Consider the following 15,765-nt stretch of genomic DNA (forward strand, 5'->3'; position numbering starts at 1 on the left):
GGGGCGGGGCACATGATGAAGCCCCGCCCCCTGCTTCCGGCTGCCCCGCTTCCGGCCCTCATTCAGCCAGGAGGAGGCAGGAGAAGAGGGAGGGTAAGTTGCTTCCTCCCTGCCTCTCCCCACCCCTGCCTGCCTGGGGCCAGGGAGGGCCTTCGCGGGGCTTCCTGGCACTCCCGCCAATCTTGCAGGTCCACCGCCGGTCCACCGGCCTCATGGGGCTCGGCAGTGGAGCTGCAAGGCCGGCGGCAGCGGCCGGGACTGTTGGGGGCGGGGTGTGTGGCCTTATGACACACTTCTGGTGATGTCAGGGGGTGTGGCATATGCTAATGAGTTATGCTAAAGAGTTCCCCTAGCTCTTTCTACGAAACGACCCCTGTGACAACATATCAAATAGCAGCCCGTGGCACCCATTAAATACAACTGTTCCTAGATCAACTCTACGTATGTGCAGCAGATGGTAACCGGCAAAGGGGGGGGGAGCCCCGTGCAGGGTGAAACATGCAAGGGGAGGCCCGTACCAGTAAATCTCCGCCGCCTCGCCCAAAGGCCTGGCGGAACATCTCCGTTTTGCAGGCCCTGCGAAACTGCATTAGGTTCTGCAGGCCCAGATCTCCTTTGGGAGACTCTTCCACCGCTGCCCTCTGGTTGGTAGCAGGGATGAGACCCAGGAGATGGATGTTGGCAAGCTTATTCAGAGGAGGGGGGTGTTCCACTGAGGAACTCCCCCAAACTTAGAGCTGGCACTTTGCCTTCTGTCCCGAAGCCTCAGGCACTGAGAAGAGGGATTGGTACCCCTGCAGGGTTTTTTCTGGCAGCCCCCGATGGAAATTTTACAAGTCAGAGGGGGTGGAGTACTGTGAGCAGGGAGAAGGGTGTGCCGTGATCGTCTTCTCTGCGGGGCGTAGAATAATTGGGGCAAATTAAGCCAAGATGTTGAGAAACTGAATTGGCTACACTTTGGCTCTTCTTCCTGCAGAGTGTAGCAAGAATGTTGTTTAGTCCAGCATTTTGTTTCCCGTAGTAAAGGCTGGTAATCGGAGGTACCCTGCCTTTGACCGTGGAGTTTCCATTTAGCAATCATGGTTAATAGCTACAACGGACTGGTGAATTCTCCTGTGAATTTGTACTACAACCCCTTCTTTCAACCCATCTGTGCTGGTGACCATCCCTGCATCCTGCGGCAGGGAGTTTCTCAAGTTAACGGTACACAGTGTGAGGAAGTGCTTTCCTTCTGTCTGTCCCACACAGTCTGACTGTCCGCTTCATTGGATGCCCACAAATTCTAGTGTGTTGGGAGAGGGGAAGAAGAAACGTTGAAAAAATAATCTGGACACTTCCCAGCACAGATGACTTGCAGCCTTGGTCACGATCCATCTGACGCCCGGTTGCCCTTGCAGGTGTCCAACGCGATGGCCGAGGAGATCCGCCGGCTCTACGTGTTGGTGGATGATTTCCAGCTGGACTTCCACCCCTCTCCAGTTGTCATAAAAGTTTACAAGAATGTGAGTAAGCGAGAGATTCATTCAGAATGTCCCATGCCCATCTTCAGGGGTTCCGGCATATTGTTAGCCCTTGAGCTTCCAGCCATGCATTATTTTTGGGCTGGGGAATGTTATACAAATTAATATCCAGTCAAAAATAGAAGATTGAAGTCAAAATGAGGAGGAAGATCTTGTATTTCATTGCAATAAAATACGGAAAACAGTTCGGCCAAAGGACCCACCAAAGCTGACTGCTTTCTGAGCCCAATCAGGAAATACATGAAGTTAAATACCTAAAATGACATCATCGTATCATCATCATGGGAATAATATTCCAAAGGCATAATTGGTTACAAAAACTTAAACAACATTTACATAAAAATCCCCTTATTGGTCAAATGTAAGAAAGTTGTGCCTATGCAATAGTGTCACATATTTACTTGACATGACGTAAGCCATATCGGCTAAAGCTTGTTCTCACCCAAAAGAAAGTGTTTTTCTCTGATACCAAGTAAAAGATCCTTTTGACCCAGACACCATGAAGTTATAACCTTAAACAATTAGAACCATGAACCTTCTATCTTCTTTTGTACCAAAAGAATGTTATTGTCTTGTCTGTTAACATCAAGTAGAAAAATCCCCTTGACCCAGAAAGAAGAGAGGCCTTCTATATAGCAGGCCTTCATTACATTCCAATAAAATGTTAAATCTATAATAAACCTATAAAAACCAAAGAAATATGGATAATCAAAAAAGAGAAAAATCTATATAGTCCCATCTCTACTACAAGTAGGTGTTCCACGGCAGTCGAACTGTGTCTTTTCCCCATGTATATTTGGTGTTTTGTATACTGCCAGTCGAGATACGTATCCTTAGGGATAGCAAGAAGTTTCAAAACACAGCAGACAGTCAATAAAAGCAAAGTGAGTCAGTTGTTGCAAGCATAAATCAAAGCTCTTCCGGAGACCTGTCATTGTGAAAGAAACTTTAATTGATTTAATTACGGCTTCCGGTACTTAAGTAGGACTCCTAATGCAAACAACTGATTGGAAACTGTGGCTTGTTCCATCCTGTCTCTTTGCTGTTACGAAAATGGGAATTCCTGTCTGATGAGTTGGTTTAGCCCAGGGGTCCCCAACTTTGTTGAGCCTGTGGGCACCTTTGGAGTTCTGGCGTGGCATTGTGGGCACAGCAGCCACAAAATGGCTGTTGTGGGAAGCCGAGCCAGCCACCAAACGATTGCCAGGGCTTTACTTCAGTACCATAGCTTTACTTCAAAAATTCACAGTGGTACGAAGCAATAACTAGAAAGATACACTGTGAGTGAGAGACGTCCAATATCTAATTGCAGCCATCTTCCAAAAACCTTAATATTCAAATATTTTATGAAAATATCAGTGTAATTTTATATTATACATTAGTGAAGTAACACAACACCTATACAATAGAATATCTCATTCATAACACTTGAATATGAATATGTCAAAGAAGTCCAGCGTGGTTTCCGGATATAGTCAGTACACTCGTTTCGAGATTCCTTTTTCAAAATATACAGTCTGCAAGAATCGGTAAACAAGCCATCTATATCACATAGCATTCTACCCATACACTATCCAGACTGCAAACATTATTTCTAGCTTACCATATCCACTGATTATATCCAGAACACACGCTGGACTTCTTTGACATTTTCTGGAGGGCTTTTTTGATATACCATGGACTTCGGAATTTGATGACATTTCTTGTGATTGGAAAGAAAAAAAAAGTTGTTTGTGTGGGTCCCCCCCCCCCCCCCCCCCGATGTTTCAAATGTCATGAATGAGATATTCTGTTGTATAGGTGTTGTGTCACTTCACTAATTTATTTTTTTTAATAAATTTTTAATTTTAAAATACATCACCTATATTCAACACAACACATATATTGAAACTATAAATAAAGCATATGAAGCTGTGAAGTTAAGATGAATAAGGCCTGGTCGACCGTCAAAACAAGAGGATCTGCTTATATTCACTGGATAGAGCACTTTAGTCTTAGTTTTGATGTTTTCTTATATTTTTATATGTTTTTACTTACGGCTAGACTAATGATCTGGCCTCTGTTAGCCACCCTGAGCCCACTGGGGAGGGTGGAATAGAAGTGTAAAAAATAAATAAATAAGTCCACATAATTCTCATCATTCAGTAAAATGTCATTTTCCATCAAATAATGAATAACAGGAGACCACAATTCAGTGTATGCTAGTTTCTGTTGAACTTCACTAATTTATAACATAACATTACACTGATATTTTCAGTTTGGTGTAGTGGTTTGGTGGAGCCAGTTTGGTGTAGTGGTTAGGTGTGCGGACTGTAATCTGGGAGAACTGGGTTTGATTCCCCCCTCCTCCACTTGCACCTGCTGATGTGACCTTGGGTCAGTCACAAGCTCTGGCACAGCTGTCCTTGAAAAAGAGCAGTTTGTGTCAGAGCTCTCTCAGCCCCACCTACCTCACAGGGTGTCTGTTGTGGGGAGGGGAAGGGAAAGGAGTTCGTAAGCCGCTCTGAGACTCCAAGTGAAGGGTGGGGTATAAATCCAATCTCTTCTTCTTCTTCTTCTTCCTCTTCCTCTTAAAAAATTTGAATATTAAAATTTTTTGGAAGATGGTTGCAATTAGATATTGGACGTCTCTTACTCACCGTGGATCTTTCTCGTTGTTGATGCCTTTGCTTCAGTCACTCCGTGCAGATCCTTCTGCTGCGGTGGCGGCTGCTGCTATAGCAACATTTGAAAAACTCTGTGCAGCCCATCAGATCTCTAGCAGCCCTTCACACCTTCACTGGGCAAAAGCCCTCCCTGGCCCCCACCCACTTCCGCTTCGGGCACCCATAAAGGTGTCGGCAGGCAAAAGGGCACCCGCGGGCCCCACGTTGGGGGGTCCCTGGTTTAGCCATCTGCCAATGTACAGGGTGCTGTTCCCCCTCCCTTCTAGGAACTTCACCGTCACATTGAGGAGGGCCTGGGTCGGAAGATGTCGGAGCGCTGCTCCTCCTCCATCACAACGTCGTTGCACACCATGCAGCAAGAGATGATAGGTGAGCGCTTGCAAGCGGAAACGATGCAAACGTGTGAATCTGCCTGGCACTGGGCCAGAGCATTGGCCTCTCGAGGTGTTGCTGTGGCTCTCCAGGGACTCAGGTGGAGGTCTTCCACATAACCTTCTAAGGGCCAAAGTTGACGTTGTGGAGCCCGCAGGTCCCATTTAAAATGCCGCGAGTGCCCAATCCTGACTGGGCCTCCACAGCACAGAGGGACCGTGCGATCTCGTCCCGACCCCCCTCCCCCGTGCCATTTGGCGCTTGAAAAAGCATTTTGAAATGGCCACGCTCAGCTCTAAAATGGCGTCAGCAGCCACAGGTCGGGCCCGTTTGGTTTGGCCCTTACTGATCCTTGGAGCTGGAAATGCTGGAGGTTGAGCCGGGAACCTCCTGCATTGAAATGAACTATGCTCCTCTCCGGCCTCGGCTCTTTGGCTGGAGAAGTGGCTTGACTCTGCTGTCCTGGGGGTCCTTAAGATAGGCAGCGGGGCGGAACGGGGCCAGAGGGGATTCGTGTTGGTGGCCGGAGCTGGAGATGGGGCCCTGAGTTCAGTTCTCCCAGCAGACCCACGTGGCACAGCCCGGGGTGGCGGCTGCAGAGAGACGGCCCTCTTGCACAGCCTCAGCAAAGCCGAACAGAAGTCTCGTGGCATCGTGGAGCCCCCCTTCCCCTTCAAATCCTCTTTTCCATCACAGAGCCTTTGGCTGAACCCCTATAAAAAAAAGAACACCCTGGAATTCTCCATAAAAATGGTGTTGGATAAGGTCTCCAGTGGAACGTTTAAATCTGAGTCCATTAGCACCTTCAAGGCCAACAAGCGTTTCAGGGTAAAGGGCTACTGGACTCCAATCTAGAATTCCCCGTCATGATCTCACCGGATATTAGTTTGCAAAACGAGATCTCGGAGGCCCGGGGTCGCTTCTGATCCTGCTTTGGAGTAGTGGTTAAGTGCACGGACTCTAATCTGGGAGAACCGGGTTTGATTCCCCACTCCTCCACTTGCACCTGCTGGTGTGACCTTGGGTCAGTCACAAGCTCTGGCACAGCTGTCCTTGAAAAAGAGCAGTTTGTGTCAAGAGCTCTCTCAGCCCCACCCACCTCACAGGGTGTCTGTTGTGGGGAGGGGGAAGGGAAAGGAGTTTGTAAGCCGCTCTGAGATCCAATCTCTTCTTCTTGTCACCCCCACTCTTGCTTTTGAGCAGAAGCAAAAGCCTTGCTGGGTCAGACATGTTCCCAAAACTGGCCTATTGATAATAGGCCGGAGTTCTTCTGGGTTCTTTCTGGCCAGGATCCTGGGTTGTGGTCCTGGGGGGTGGCCTTAGATCAGCCCCTGCCTTTGAGCTTCCGCTTCAGCACAGGCCAGCCTTTCAGAGCTGCTGTAAGAGATGGGAAGTGCTTTAGACACTGGAGAGTTTTGTGCCCTATAGCAACGGGAGCTCCTTGGGGCGGGGCTCTCTCTCTCTCTCTCGCTGGCGTCCCTCTGCGCGCAGTCCCGTTTATATCAGCACTGGCCGAGAAGCCACGCGGGCATGCTGTCACCAGTGTTTCCTCTATGCTGAGTCAGTGTGAGCTAGCTTACAGTTTTTTAGCCTCCGGCTTACACATTTTTGTCTCAGCTCAGTTAGGATGGCTCCAGAACAAACTAATGTATGCAGCAGCCAAATCGCCCGCTCACAACTTTAATGCCAGCGGCTCACAAAGTAGAATTGTTGCTCACAAGGCTCCGCAGCTTAGAGGGAGCGTTGGTTCTCACCCCTCTTTCTCTGGTCTGCTTTCTCCCCCGGCCAGACGGCTTGAAGCCCCTCCTGCCAGCCTCCCTGCGGGGTCAGATCGACATGCTGATCCCCCGGCAGCGCTTCCTACTGAGCTACGATCTCAACTGCGACAAGCTTTGCGCCGACTTCCAGGAAGACATCGAGTTCCATTTCTCCCTCGGGTGGACAATGCTGGTGAACCGCTTTCTGGGGCCCAAGAACGGCCGCCGGGCCTTGATGGGATACAACGAGCAGGTGTGGGGGTCTCACCTACCTTTGCCCCTTTTGGTTTCCCGGGAGGCCTTGAGGAGACCTTTGCAAAAGGTGTTCGGTCCAGAGGGTTGTCAGAAACCTTTTGAGGTGCAGGAGGTTTTGCTCAGTGAGTGGCTCCCGCTTGAAGCTTTCCTGCAGCCGTTTGTGCACCCCAAATTCAGAGGAGGAAGCAGTGTGGAACTTCTGTGGGCTTATTAGAAATGATGCTGATCAGTCTTCGTCTGTAGGCCTTTGTTTGGTGTAGTTTAAGGGTAGTCAAACTTGCTTGACATAACAGCCACACAGAATAAACGTCAGATGTTTGGGAGCTGCAAGACATGAACAGATATTACACGTTTCTATTGGGAAATACGCAGATTTGCTTTTTATTAACATTAAAGGAGACTGCCAAAAATAATAACAAAAGCGGTAAAAACAGATATTGATTTGTCCAATGTAGGGGTGTGCAAAAATAACCAAATTCGGCCCGATTCGGATTTGGCCAAATTGGGCAGAATCAATTTCGGTGGGCAGAAAGACTCCCGCTTGTCAATTTCGGCAGTACCAGCTGGGAGTCTTTTGGCCAGCCCAATGTCAATTTCGGCCCCATTATATCCTATGGGCCATTGAAGTCAATGGTGAAAATGTAGGGTATATTCTGGGGGCTGGAGGGGAGGGGGTTTGAGGGAGAGGCTCCAAACTCACTGGGTAGCTGCTGGAGCCTCTCCCCGAGATACCCCCCCATGTTTCAAGAGCATTGGACCAGGAGGTCCAATTCTACGGGCCCCCAAACAGGTTGCCCCCATTCCCTCCTTTTTTCCCCACCATAGAGTACAATGGAGGGGATGGGGGCAACCTGTTTGGGGGTCCATAGAATTGGACCTCCTGGGCCAGTGTTCTTGGTGGGTATCTCGGGGAGAGGCTCCAGCAGCTACCCTGCGAGTTTGGAGTCTCCCTCAAACCCCCTTCCCTCAGCCCCCAGAATATACCCTACGTTTTCGCCATTGATTTCAATGGCCCATAGGATATAATGGGGCCGAATTGCCGCTGAAATCCGGCGGCCATTTGGCGGCAAGCCGATTCAGATCAGAGAATCTGTTTCGGCCCACAGCAACCCGAAAGGGGCCCAAATGGGCTATTTTCGGGGATCCATTCGGTTCAGACAAACCAAATCCACATCCCCAATCAATGATATTTGTTTGCTAATGATATTTCGCTTCCCCCAGCCACCCTGCTGGGAGCCGCACAATATGTGTGAAAGAGCCGCAGTTTGGCCACCCCTGGTATAGTGGTTAAAAGCGTGGATTCTGATCTGGGAGAACCGGGTGTGATTGTCTACTCCTCCACATGCAGCTGCTGGATGACCTTGGGGCAGTCACAAGTTCTCTCAGAGCTGTTCTCCTAAGGGCAGTTCTTGGGAGAGCCCTCTCAGCCCCACCTACCTCACAGGGTGTCTGTTGTGGGGAGGGGAAGAGAAAGGGATTGTAAGCCGCTGTGAGACTCTGGGTAGTGAAGGGCAGGGTATAAATCCAGTCTCCTCCTCCTCTTCTTCTACTAGTCACAGGAAGGGCTGGGAAGCTGGCTGCCGACTCTTGCTGTTGAGAGCCAGCCAGCTGTCATGCCTCAGTCTTGTTTGCTCTGCCTATAAAATGGGTAGAGCCAACCTGCCCTCTTCCTGGGCTTGGTTATCGAAAGGAGGGCAATTATCACATTGCATTGTGATGGTGACTGTTGCCAGGGTTAGGGCGTTCCACAGCTAGTCCAAAATCTCTGCTTTTGCATGTGTTTGTTTTTGCTTTTGCTTTTGATTGTCAGGTGTCCTCTCCTGGGCTATTATTGTTTGTTAGCTGCTGTGGTTAGGAGCGCGGACTCTAATCTGGGAGAACCGGGTTTGACTCCCCCACTCCTCCACATGCAGCTGCTGGGGTGACCTTGGGTCAGTCACAAGTTCTCTCGGAACAGTTCTCTCAAGGGCAGTCCTCAAAAGAGCTCTCTCGGCCCCACCTCCCTCACAGGGGGTATCTGTTGTGGGGAGGGGAAGGAGTTTGTAAGCCACTCCTTCAGGTAGTGAAGGTCAGGGTATAAATCCAATCTCTTCCTCTTCCTCTTCCTCCTTTTCTTCCTCCTCCTCCTCCTCCTCCTACTTTGGTCAAAAGCCAGATTTCAGGTATATAATTTTATGTATTTATTTCTGCTGTCAGGTCACAGCCTAGGGTGTTCAAGGCGAGAGATGTTCAGAGCTGGTGTTGCCCTTGCCTGCCTCTGCGTAGCAACCCTGGGCTTCCTTGGTGGTCTCCCCGCCAAGGACTAACCAGGGCCGACCCTACTTAAGCTTCTGAGATCTGGCAAGCTGGGGCTAGCCTGGGCTATCCCGGTTAGGGCAGGATAGATAAATAACCAGTCAATAAGTTGCCAGATGTGAAGCCGTCTCCCCTTTTTTAATTGCCCCTCTTTCTCCTCCTGCTTAGGTCCAGCGCCCTCTGCCTTTGACCCCCGCGAACCCCAGCCTGCCTCCTCTGCCGCAGGGCTCCTTGACCCAGGAAGAGCTGATGGTCTCCATGGTGACGGGCCTGGCATCGCTGACTTCCAGAACTTCGATGGGAATCCTTGTGGTGGGCGGAGTGGTAGGTCGGAGGACGAGGAGGGGCCACGCAAAGGCTGCTGCCCGCACCCTGCCAGGCGGGCTTCTGGAAAGCCCCGTAGCACAGGAAGCTTGAACGTGAACTCCTTCATATTTATTTGGTGTAGTGGTGCGGAGCACGGACTCTAATCTGGGAGAACCGGGTTTGATTCCCCACGCCTCCACATGCAGCTGCTGGGTGACCTTAGGTCACTCACAAGTTCTCTCAGAGCTGTTCTCTCAAGGGCAGTCCTCGAGAGCGCTCTCTCAGCCCCACCTGCCCCACAGGGTGTCTGTTGTGCGGAGGGGAAGGGAAAGGAGATTGTGTAAGCCGCTCTGAGACGCCTTTGGGTACTGAAGGGTGAAGTATAAATCCAATCTCCTCCTCCTCCTCTTCCTTCAAAAATGTGTATCCCGCCTTTCTGTCCTCGCAAGGGCCCCCAAGGAAGGCGTTTTAAACACACGGGATAAAATCACATTTTCAAACCATTAAAGGCACCCCCTTGCCTCCAAACACACAGCGTTAAAACAAAAACAGAGTTAAAATAAATATAAAACAAAAAAGGCAGCAATTAAAGCACTGGCCAGGAAGGAGGGATCACTTGAGGGAGTGCCGAACGAAACTAAGAAGTCTCCACTCGCTGGCGGAAGGTGGCAACAGAAGGGAACAGATGAACCTCCCTGGGGAGAGAGTCCCTGAACACCGGCTCAGACGGAGGGCTTCTTTCGGCCACAAGCACCTGAGCGTTAAGAGTGTTCGTGAACATTCCGTGATGTCACACCAGCTCATCTGTGTGTGTGTGTGTCCTTTGCAGGCTTCAGGTGTCGGCCATTTTTGTTTTTCACAACCAGGCTCCAGGTTCCCCCTCGTTCTCATCCCTTTTTCTCTTGTGTCCCATTCTTGCAGGTCTGGAAGGCGGTGGGCTGGAGGCTGATCGCTCTCTCCCTGGGCCTCTATGGCCTGCTGTACGTTTACGAGCGGCTCACCTGGACCACGAAAGCCAAGGAGAGGGCCTTCAAGCGCCAGTTCGTGGAGTACGCCGGCGAGAAGCTGCAGCTCATCGTCAGCTACACGGGCTCCAACTGCAGCCACCAAGTCCAGCAGTGAGTCTTCAGTGCCGGCAGGGGTCGAAAACGTCCCCCTACTGGGGAGGGGGGATTTCCAACCAGTACAGCGGTCCTGGCTGCTGCCTGGGAACTGTCTGTGAGGAGGCAGAGCTGGTGATTGGGCACCCCAGACCAGTGTTCCCTCTAAGCTGACTTAGTGTGAGCCAGCTCACAGTTTTCTAGCCTCCGGCTCACACACTTTTGTCTTAGCTCAGGAAGGAGGGCTCCAGAGCAAACTGATTTATGCAGTAGCCAAATTGCTCGCTTACAACTTTAATGCCAGTAGCTCACGAAGTAGAATTTTTGCTCACAAGACTCCACAGCTTAGAGGGAGCATTGTCTGAGACCAGTGTTCCCTCTAAGCTGAGTTAGTGTGAGCCAGCTCAGTTTTTCAGCCTCCAGCTCACACATTTTTGTCTTAGCTCAGGAAGGATGGCTCCAGAGGCAACTAATTTATGCAGCAGCCAAATCGCTTGCTCACAACTTTAATGCCGGTAGCTCACAAAGTAGAATTTTTGCTCACAAGACTACAGCTTAGAGGGAGTATCGCCCCAGACATCTCCTCAATAAGTGCTGCAAGAAACTCTGGGACTTTTGGGGGGCTGAAGAGCTCGCTTTCGGTCACTAAGTAGGTCCTGGACCAGTTGCTGATCCTTCGTAGGCCGCTTTTAATCCACAGTCTGCTTTTAATCCACAGTCTGCTAGTTGCACTTTTAGGGAGTGTTAGTCTCAGTTACTGTTTTGGGTGTCAGGAGTGTGGGGGGGAAACAGCCCGCATTCTAGATTTCAGAAGTAGTTTCGTTATTATTTCTGGAACATTAGAATTATTATTAGCATCTTTTCACTGTTTATGAATTTTGTCGTGAAAACCGTAACTAAGATTAGCTCCTTTTTCTCTGTTTAACTCCGTTTCTCCTGTTGAAAATCTCTAGGGAGCTTGCGGGGACCTTTGCTCAGCTCTGCCAGCAAGTTGATGTGACGAGGGAAGACCTGGAGAAGGAAATCGCGGCCCTGAATCAAAAAATTGAGGTCTTGGATTCCCTGCAGGGCAAGGCCAAGCTGCTCAGGTACTGCATTTCGACCTCCGTCCTCGGCTGCTTCTGTGGGGTGAATTCCTCTTCTTGGTATGAAAGAGACAGCCCGGATCCTTTAAGCCTATTTTTCCCCCATATGGGCTGCTCAGCAAGGCTGTGTGCCCTCTGCTTTGGGGGCAGGTAGGGTGGGGGCCAGACGCAGGGCTTTTTCCGTGGTGGCACCTTGACTTTGAGACTCCCTCCCCACAGCTGTCTGCCTGGCACTTAACACTTTAATACCCAGCACCTCTGCTCCTTCTTCTGATGATTATTATGATAGCTTGTGGACGGTTTCAGTGCTCTGTTTCCATGATTCTTGATGCTGCTTTTATTTATTTATTTATTAGATTTATATCCTGCCCTTCCCAGATGGGCTCAGGGCGGCTTCCAACAGCGGCAGATGCCATAACAACCAGTTAAAACCTTATTAAAAAATCAATAAATAAAGTGCGGTGCGCTAGATATTAACTTATCTCTCCAAGATGGGATCCTTTTATCACCTAGCCTGACAACATAGGTTCTTGGTCACCTAGGCGTCTTCCCAGGGCTGGTTCACTTATAGATCTAATCCACCGTCATAGATGGCAACTCAGTGGTGGCACTGGCGACGATGACTCCTATGCAAAGGCGTGGCGGAAGAGCTCCGTCTTACAGGCCCTGCGGAACTGTGCCAAGTCCCGCAGGGCCCGGATCTCCTCTGGGAGCTCGTTCCACCAGACAGGAGCCGCCACCGAGAAAGCCCTGGCCCTGGTTGCGGCCAGCTTGATGTCCTTGGGGCCTGGAACCACCAGTAGGTGCTGCGCCCCAGACCGTAGTGCTCTTGGGGGAACATATGGGGAAAGGCGGTCCCTTAGGTGACAGGCCGCCTTCTCTGCTGCCGTTTCTTGTTCCCTTTCTGCCATGGGCCAGGGGTGCTGCGGGGCGATGCCTGTGACGGTTCTGGTGTTGCCAAGTGTTGGTGTCCGGCTGCTGTCGAGAAGCTGACCTTCCTCTCCTCTCCTCTTTCCTCTCTGCAGGAACAAGGCCGGGTGGCTGGACAGCGAGCTGAACATGTTCATCCACCAGTATTTGCAGCAGAGCAGATAAGCGGCGAAGGGGGTGGCGGCCGTCCCTCACCCCGTGTTCCACTTGCTGGTGCAAAACCGTTCTTGGCGATGAGAAGCCCCCCCCAGGGGCACACGCAGAAGCTAGTCGCTGGGCAGTCCCCCTTTCTGCCACGCGACCGAGAGACTCCAGCTTCCTCTCCGCATGATAATCCTCTCTCCTCTTCCTTTTAGCATCCTGTCTCTTCCCGGTAGGGATCTTAAGTTCAGAATTTAGCAGGAGGTGTGTCAGTCTTGATACCTTTACCTGACGAGGTCCGGAGGTCCCTTCATCGTTTTTTTTGTTTCAGTCGCCAATGAAATGTCGAGGCAACCAAATCCTACCCAAATCCTGTCTAGTGTGGGTTGAAATTTATTCTGGACTTCTCCCTCTTTCCCCCCGATGTCGAAAAATGAATTGCTTTTTGTTCATTAAGCAGCTAGTCCACTTGTTCTGTGAGGCAAGGGCACGGTCCAGCCAGAGCTAAGCACATTTAAGTCAGCTTGGTCCCACTGGAATGGATTTCAGCCCAAGTTTACGCCTCTATTCCGTTGAAATCAGAGAGAAATAAACGTGATTCCATTTTGGCTGGATGGTGTGGTGCCCACTTCATCCGGGAGGCGAATGAATTTTAACATGTGCTTCCTGTTTGCCTGATAACACGGGTGCTTCCTGGTTACCTGGTAAGACAAGGAATACTTCCTGGTTGCTTGGTGATAGAGGCCTCTCCAGGCTCGTCCCAGCTACAGTTGAAGAGAGCTGGAGGATTCCTGGCTGCGGACTATGAGATGCCCAAAAATGGTGGAGGAGGCGCCAACCCCAAGGGCTGGTGTAAATCCTTGGATGTGTTCAGGATGCCCAAGTATGTAATGAAGTTGATTTTGACTTGCGAGACAAAGAGGTTTGCATCAACAGATGTATTGAACACGAGAGGTGAACTCTCTCCCTCCCTTCTGTCCTGCTCTTAAGTAAATTCCCTTTTCCTTGAGCAAAGTTTTTGAATCTTGAATTAGTTTTTGAATTTGCCTCCTCTCTGTAGCCAACATACCCTTGCCGTAGTTTGCAGAGTTGTAGTAAATACTGCTGAATTAGGTATTGAGCACCTGCTGGGCCTGAAAGCCACAGGGCGGTGTACAGGAGGAGGGGATGGGAAATGCCCAGAGAGAAGGTTCCAGAATGTAGCCCTATGGAAACACCCCTCCAATTAGCACCAACCTGGTTCTAGGAGAGCACAGAGAACTAACAGACTGTAGTGGATTTGGGTCCCTTTGCAGTGTCCATATTTTTATTTGCAAAGAAAGAGTGAAAATACCCTATGGTGGATTGCTTTAAAAAAAATTGTTTAATAGGTTCTTTAGTTTCAATGTGACTGCAGGAGGTGGATTAATGCCGCAGGAGAAGAGGGAGCTGGTCAAGGTGGTCGGTTGAGAAGAGCTGTTTCCCTTTATCTTCTTCCTCCTGTATTAACTTGCAGGAGAGAAAAAGTCCAGAGAACCCAGTGGACCTCTGTGCAGAGTTCATGCATGTAGGTGAGGCGTATGAACAAGCACCCTGCCCCTCCCACCCCGCTTGCAAGTGAGTGTCCGCCCCCCCCCCATTCTGTCCTATGTATATTTGCCCAGACATGCCATGTCACCTAGTTCTGGACCTGTCCCTGGATAACAGGGACAGAAACTACGGGGGCCACATTGGGTACCTTCTGGCCAGGGACCAGGGTCAGCTTACTGGGTCCTGTTCCTCCCCTGTGTATCTTGGCTGGCCGCTACGTATATTGTGTGTATAAGGGTAAGTAAGCCTTCGTATGGCCAGTTCACATGTTTCAAAAATTTCAGCGTGGAAGCCCCTTTTGTCCATGCAGATGGGAGTGGGACACCTGCCCCAGTTGGGGGTTCCACAGTTGGTTCGCTGTAGCAACCCTCCTTTTCTGTGTTCGCTGGATGGGATCATTCAGATGTCGATTGTGCACGATTTCTTTGTAGAACTTTTGAAATGGCCCCTAGATAGCGGAGGCCACTAAAACGGGAGAGAGCCCCTGTAAGGATCTGCTGCCCTCTCCTGATTCCCCCAGCAGAGTCTCCACTTGGAGTAACTAAGCTGTTGGGTTCCCCATAAAACCAACCCGGCCGAATTCTTTTGCTCGGTAGCACTTCAGCTGCTGCGGACTAGGAGACGTATTCCGGTAGCCAATTTGCCACACCCTAAAGGACAGAGCTCCTGTTTTCTTGAGAAACCACCCTTGTAGCCAAATGCACTTTATTTTTCACAGCTGCTAACTTGATTACTAGACAATATTTGTTCTCCCTCGTTGGCCAAATGTGAGGCTTTCCCAGGTCCTCTCAACAGGGTGTTTCCTCTCTGCTGTATGTGAAAGTGGCCAGTTTGTGAGTTTCGGCTTCTTATTGCACGAATTAATTTTATTGCCACGGGCCCTTCAGTTAATATCAGACATGAAAAAATAAACAATGAAATCGTCAGGCTTTCTGTGTTTTGCTTTCTTGGGTGGAACTCCTCTGTCAGGTTGGTCGCGTCAGAGCTCTCCACTCGTCTCTGTCCCATGCAAGGAACGTGACGTAAGAGCGTTTTAATCCATGAAACTGCCTGCAGGGGTCAGACGCAGTGTACCTTTTGAGTCTCAGCTCCAGGAGAAAAAGGAGCATCGCCTTTGTTACAGGACGTGGAGCAGTGGGCTTTGATTCTTCCAGCGGCTTTTCTTTAAATGACATGCTTATGTGGGGTCTCTCATTCCCACCTGCTGTGCTGTGCTTGCAGCATAGTGGGGAGGGGGGAGGGCATCGCTCAGAGCAAAGCTCATGTTTTAGGGGGGGCAAAAGGGCCTGGGGGGCAATGCCTTGGAGAGAGCAGCCAGTAGCAGTACTTCAGGGGCTGGATTTATGAACTGCTGTTGCATGGGGGGGGGGCACCCAGGGCTTCCTCTGAAAATCCGGCATACAGCCAAAATGCCCACAGTTTGCAGCACGGGCCAGCCCCCCTCCCCACTAGCTCCTCCCTCCTGTCATGACCCAGCAATGGCCACATGGGCATGCCAAATCCAGTCCTATCTGGAGGTTTTGACGTTTGCAGTGGGCACCGTGAACACCTTGACTGGCCAGCAGAAGACTTCATTTGTAGGCCTTGCTGGCAGCTGAAGTTGGGCACACCAAAAGCCAGGGGGTGCTCCAGGGCTTTGGGGGGACCCCTCTATAGGAGCCTGCTCCAGAGGGAGAACCCCACCTGCAAAATTTGGTAATGCCTTTTTTAAAGTTAGGTCCAAGTAAAAAATAAAGAAACACTTGCTTCGTGGGGGGGGGGGGGGGGGC

The 15,765-nt window shown here is 50.3% G+C and overlaps 1 protein-coding gene across 1 annotated transcript in view; it reads left to right on the plus strand.

Moving 5' to 3' along the window:
* The window catches only part of MFN2 (mitofusin 2), a 32,985-nt gene extending 18,066 nt beyond the window's left edge, over nucleotides 1-14,919 (plus strand). Inside the window, exons 12-18 of the mRNA XM_015412553.1 lie at nucleotides 1,398-1,502; nucleotides 4,453-4,555; nucleotides 6,348-6,568; nucleotides 9,034-9,189; nucleotides 10,093-10,289; nucleotides 11,225-11,359; nucleotides 12,382-14,919. Of these exons, the coding sequence (XP_015268039.1) occupies nucleotides 1,398-1,502; nucleotides 4,453-4,555; nucleotides 6,348-6,568; nucleotides 9,034-9,189; nucleotides 10,093-10,289; nucleotides 11,225-11,359; nucleotides 12,382-12,451 (987 nt within the window). The 3' untranslated portion in view covers nucleotides 12,452-14,919. The remainder of the gene's footprint in view (nucleotides 1-1,397; nucleotides 1,503-4,452; nucleotides 4,556-6,347; nucleotides 6,569-9,033; nucleotides 9,190-10,092; nucleotides 10,290-11,224; nucleotides 11,360-12,381) is intronic.
* The last annotated feature ends 846 nt before the right edge of the window (nucleotides 14,920-15,765 follow it).

This window comes from Gekko japonicus, unplaced genomic scaffold (assembly GCF_001447785.1).
Source record: "Gekko japonicus isolate JY-2015 unplaced genomic scaffold, Gekko_japonicus_V1.1 scaffold131, whole genome shotgun sequence".
In the NCBI taxonomy this organism is placed as follows: domain Eukaryota; kingdom Metazoa; phylum Chordata; class Lepidosauria; order Squamata; family Gekkonidae; genus Gekko; species Gekko japonicus.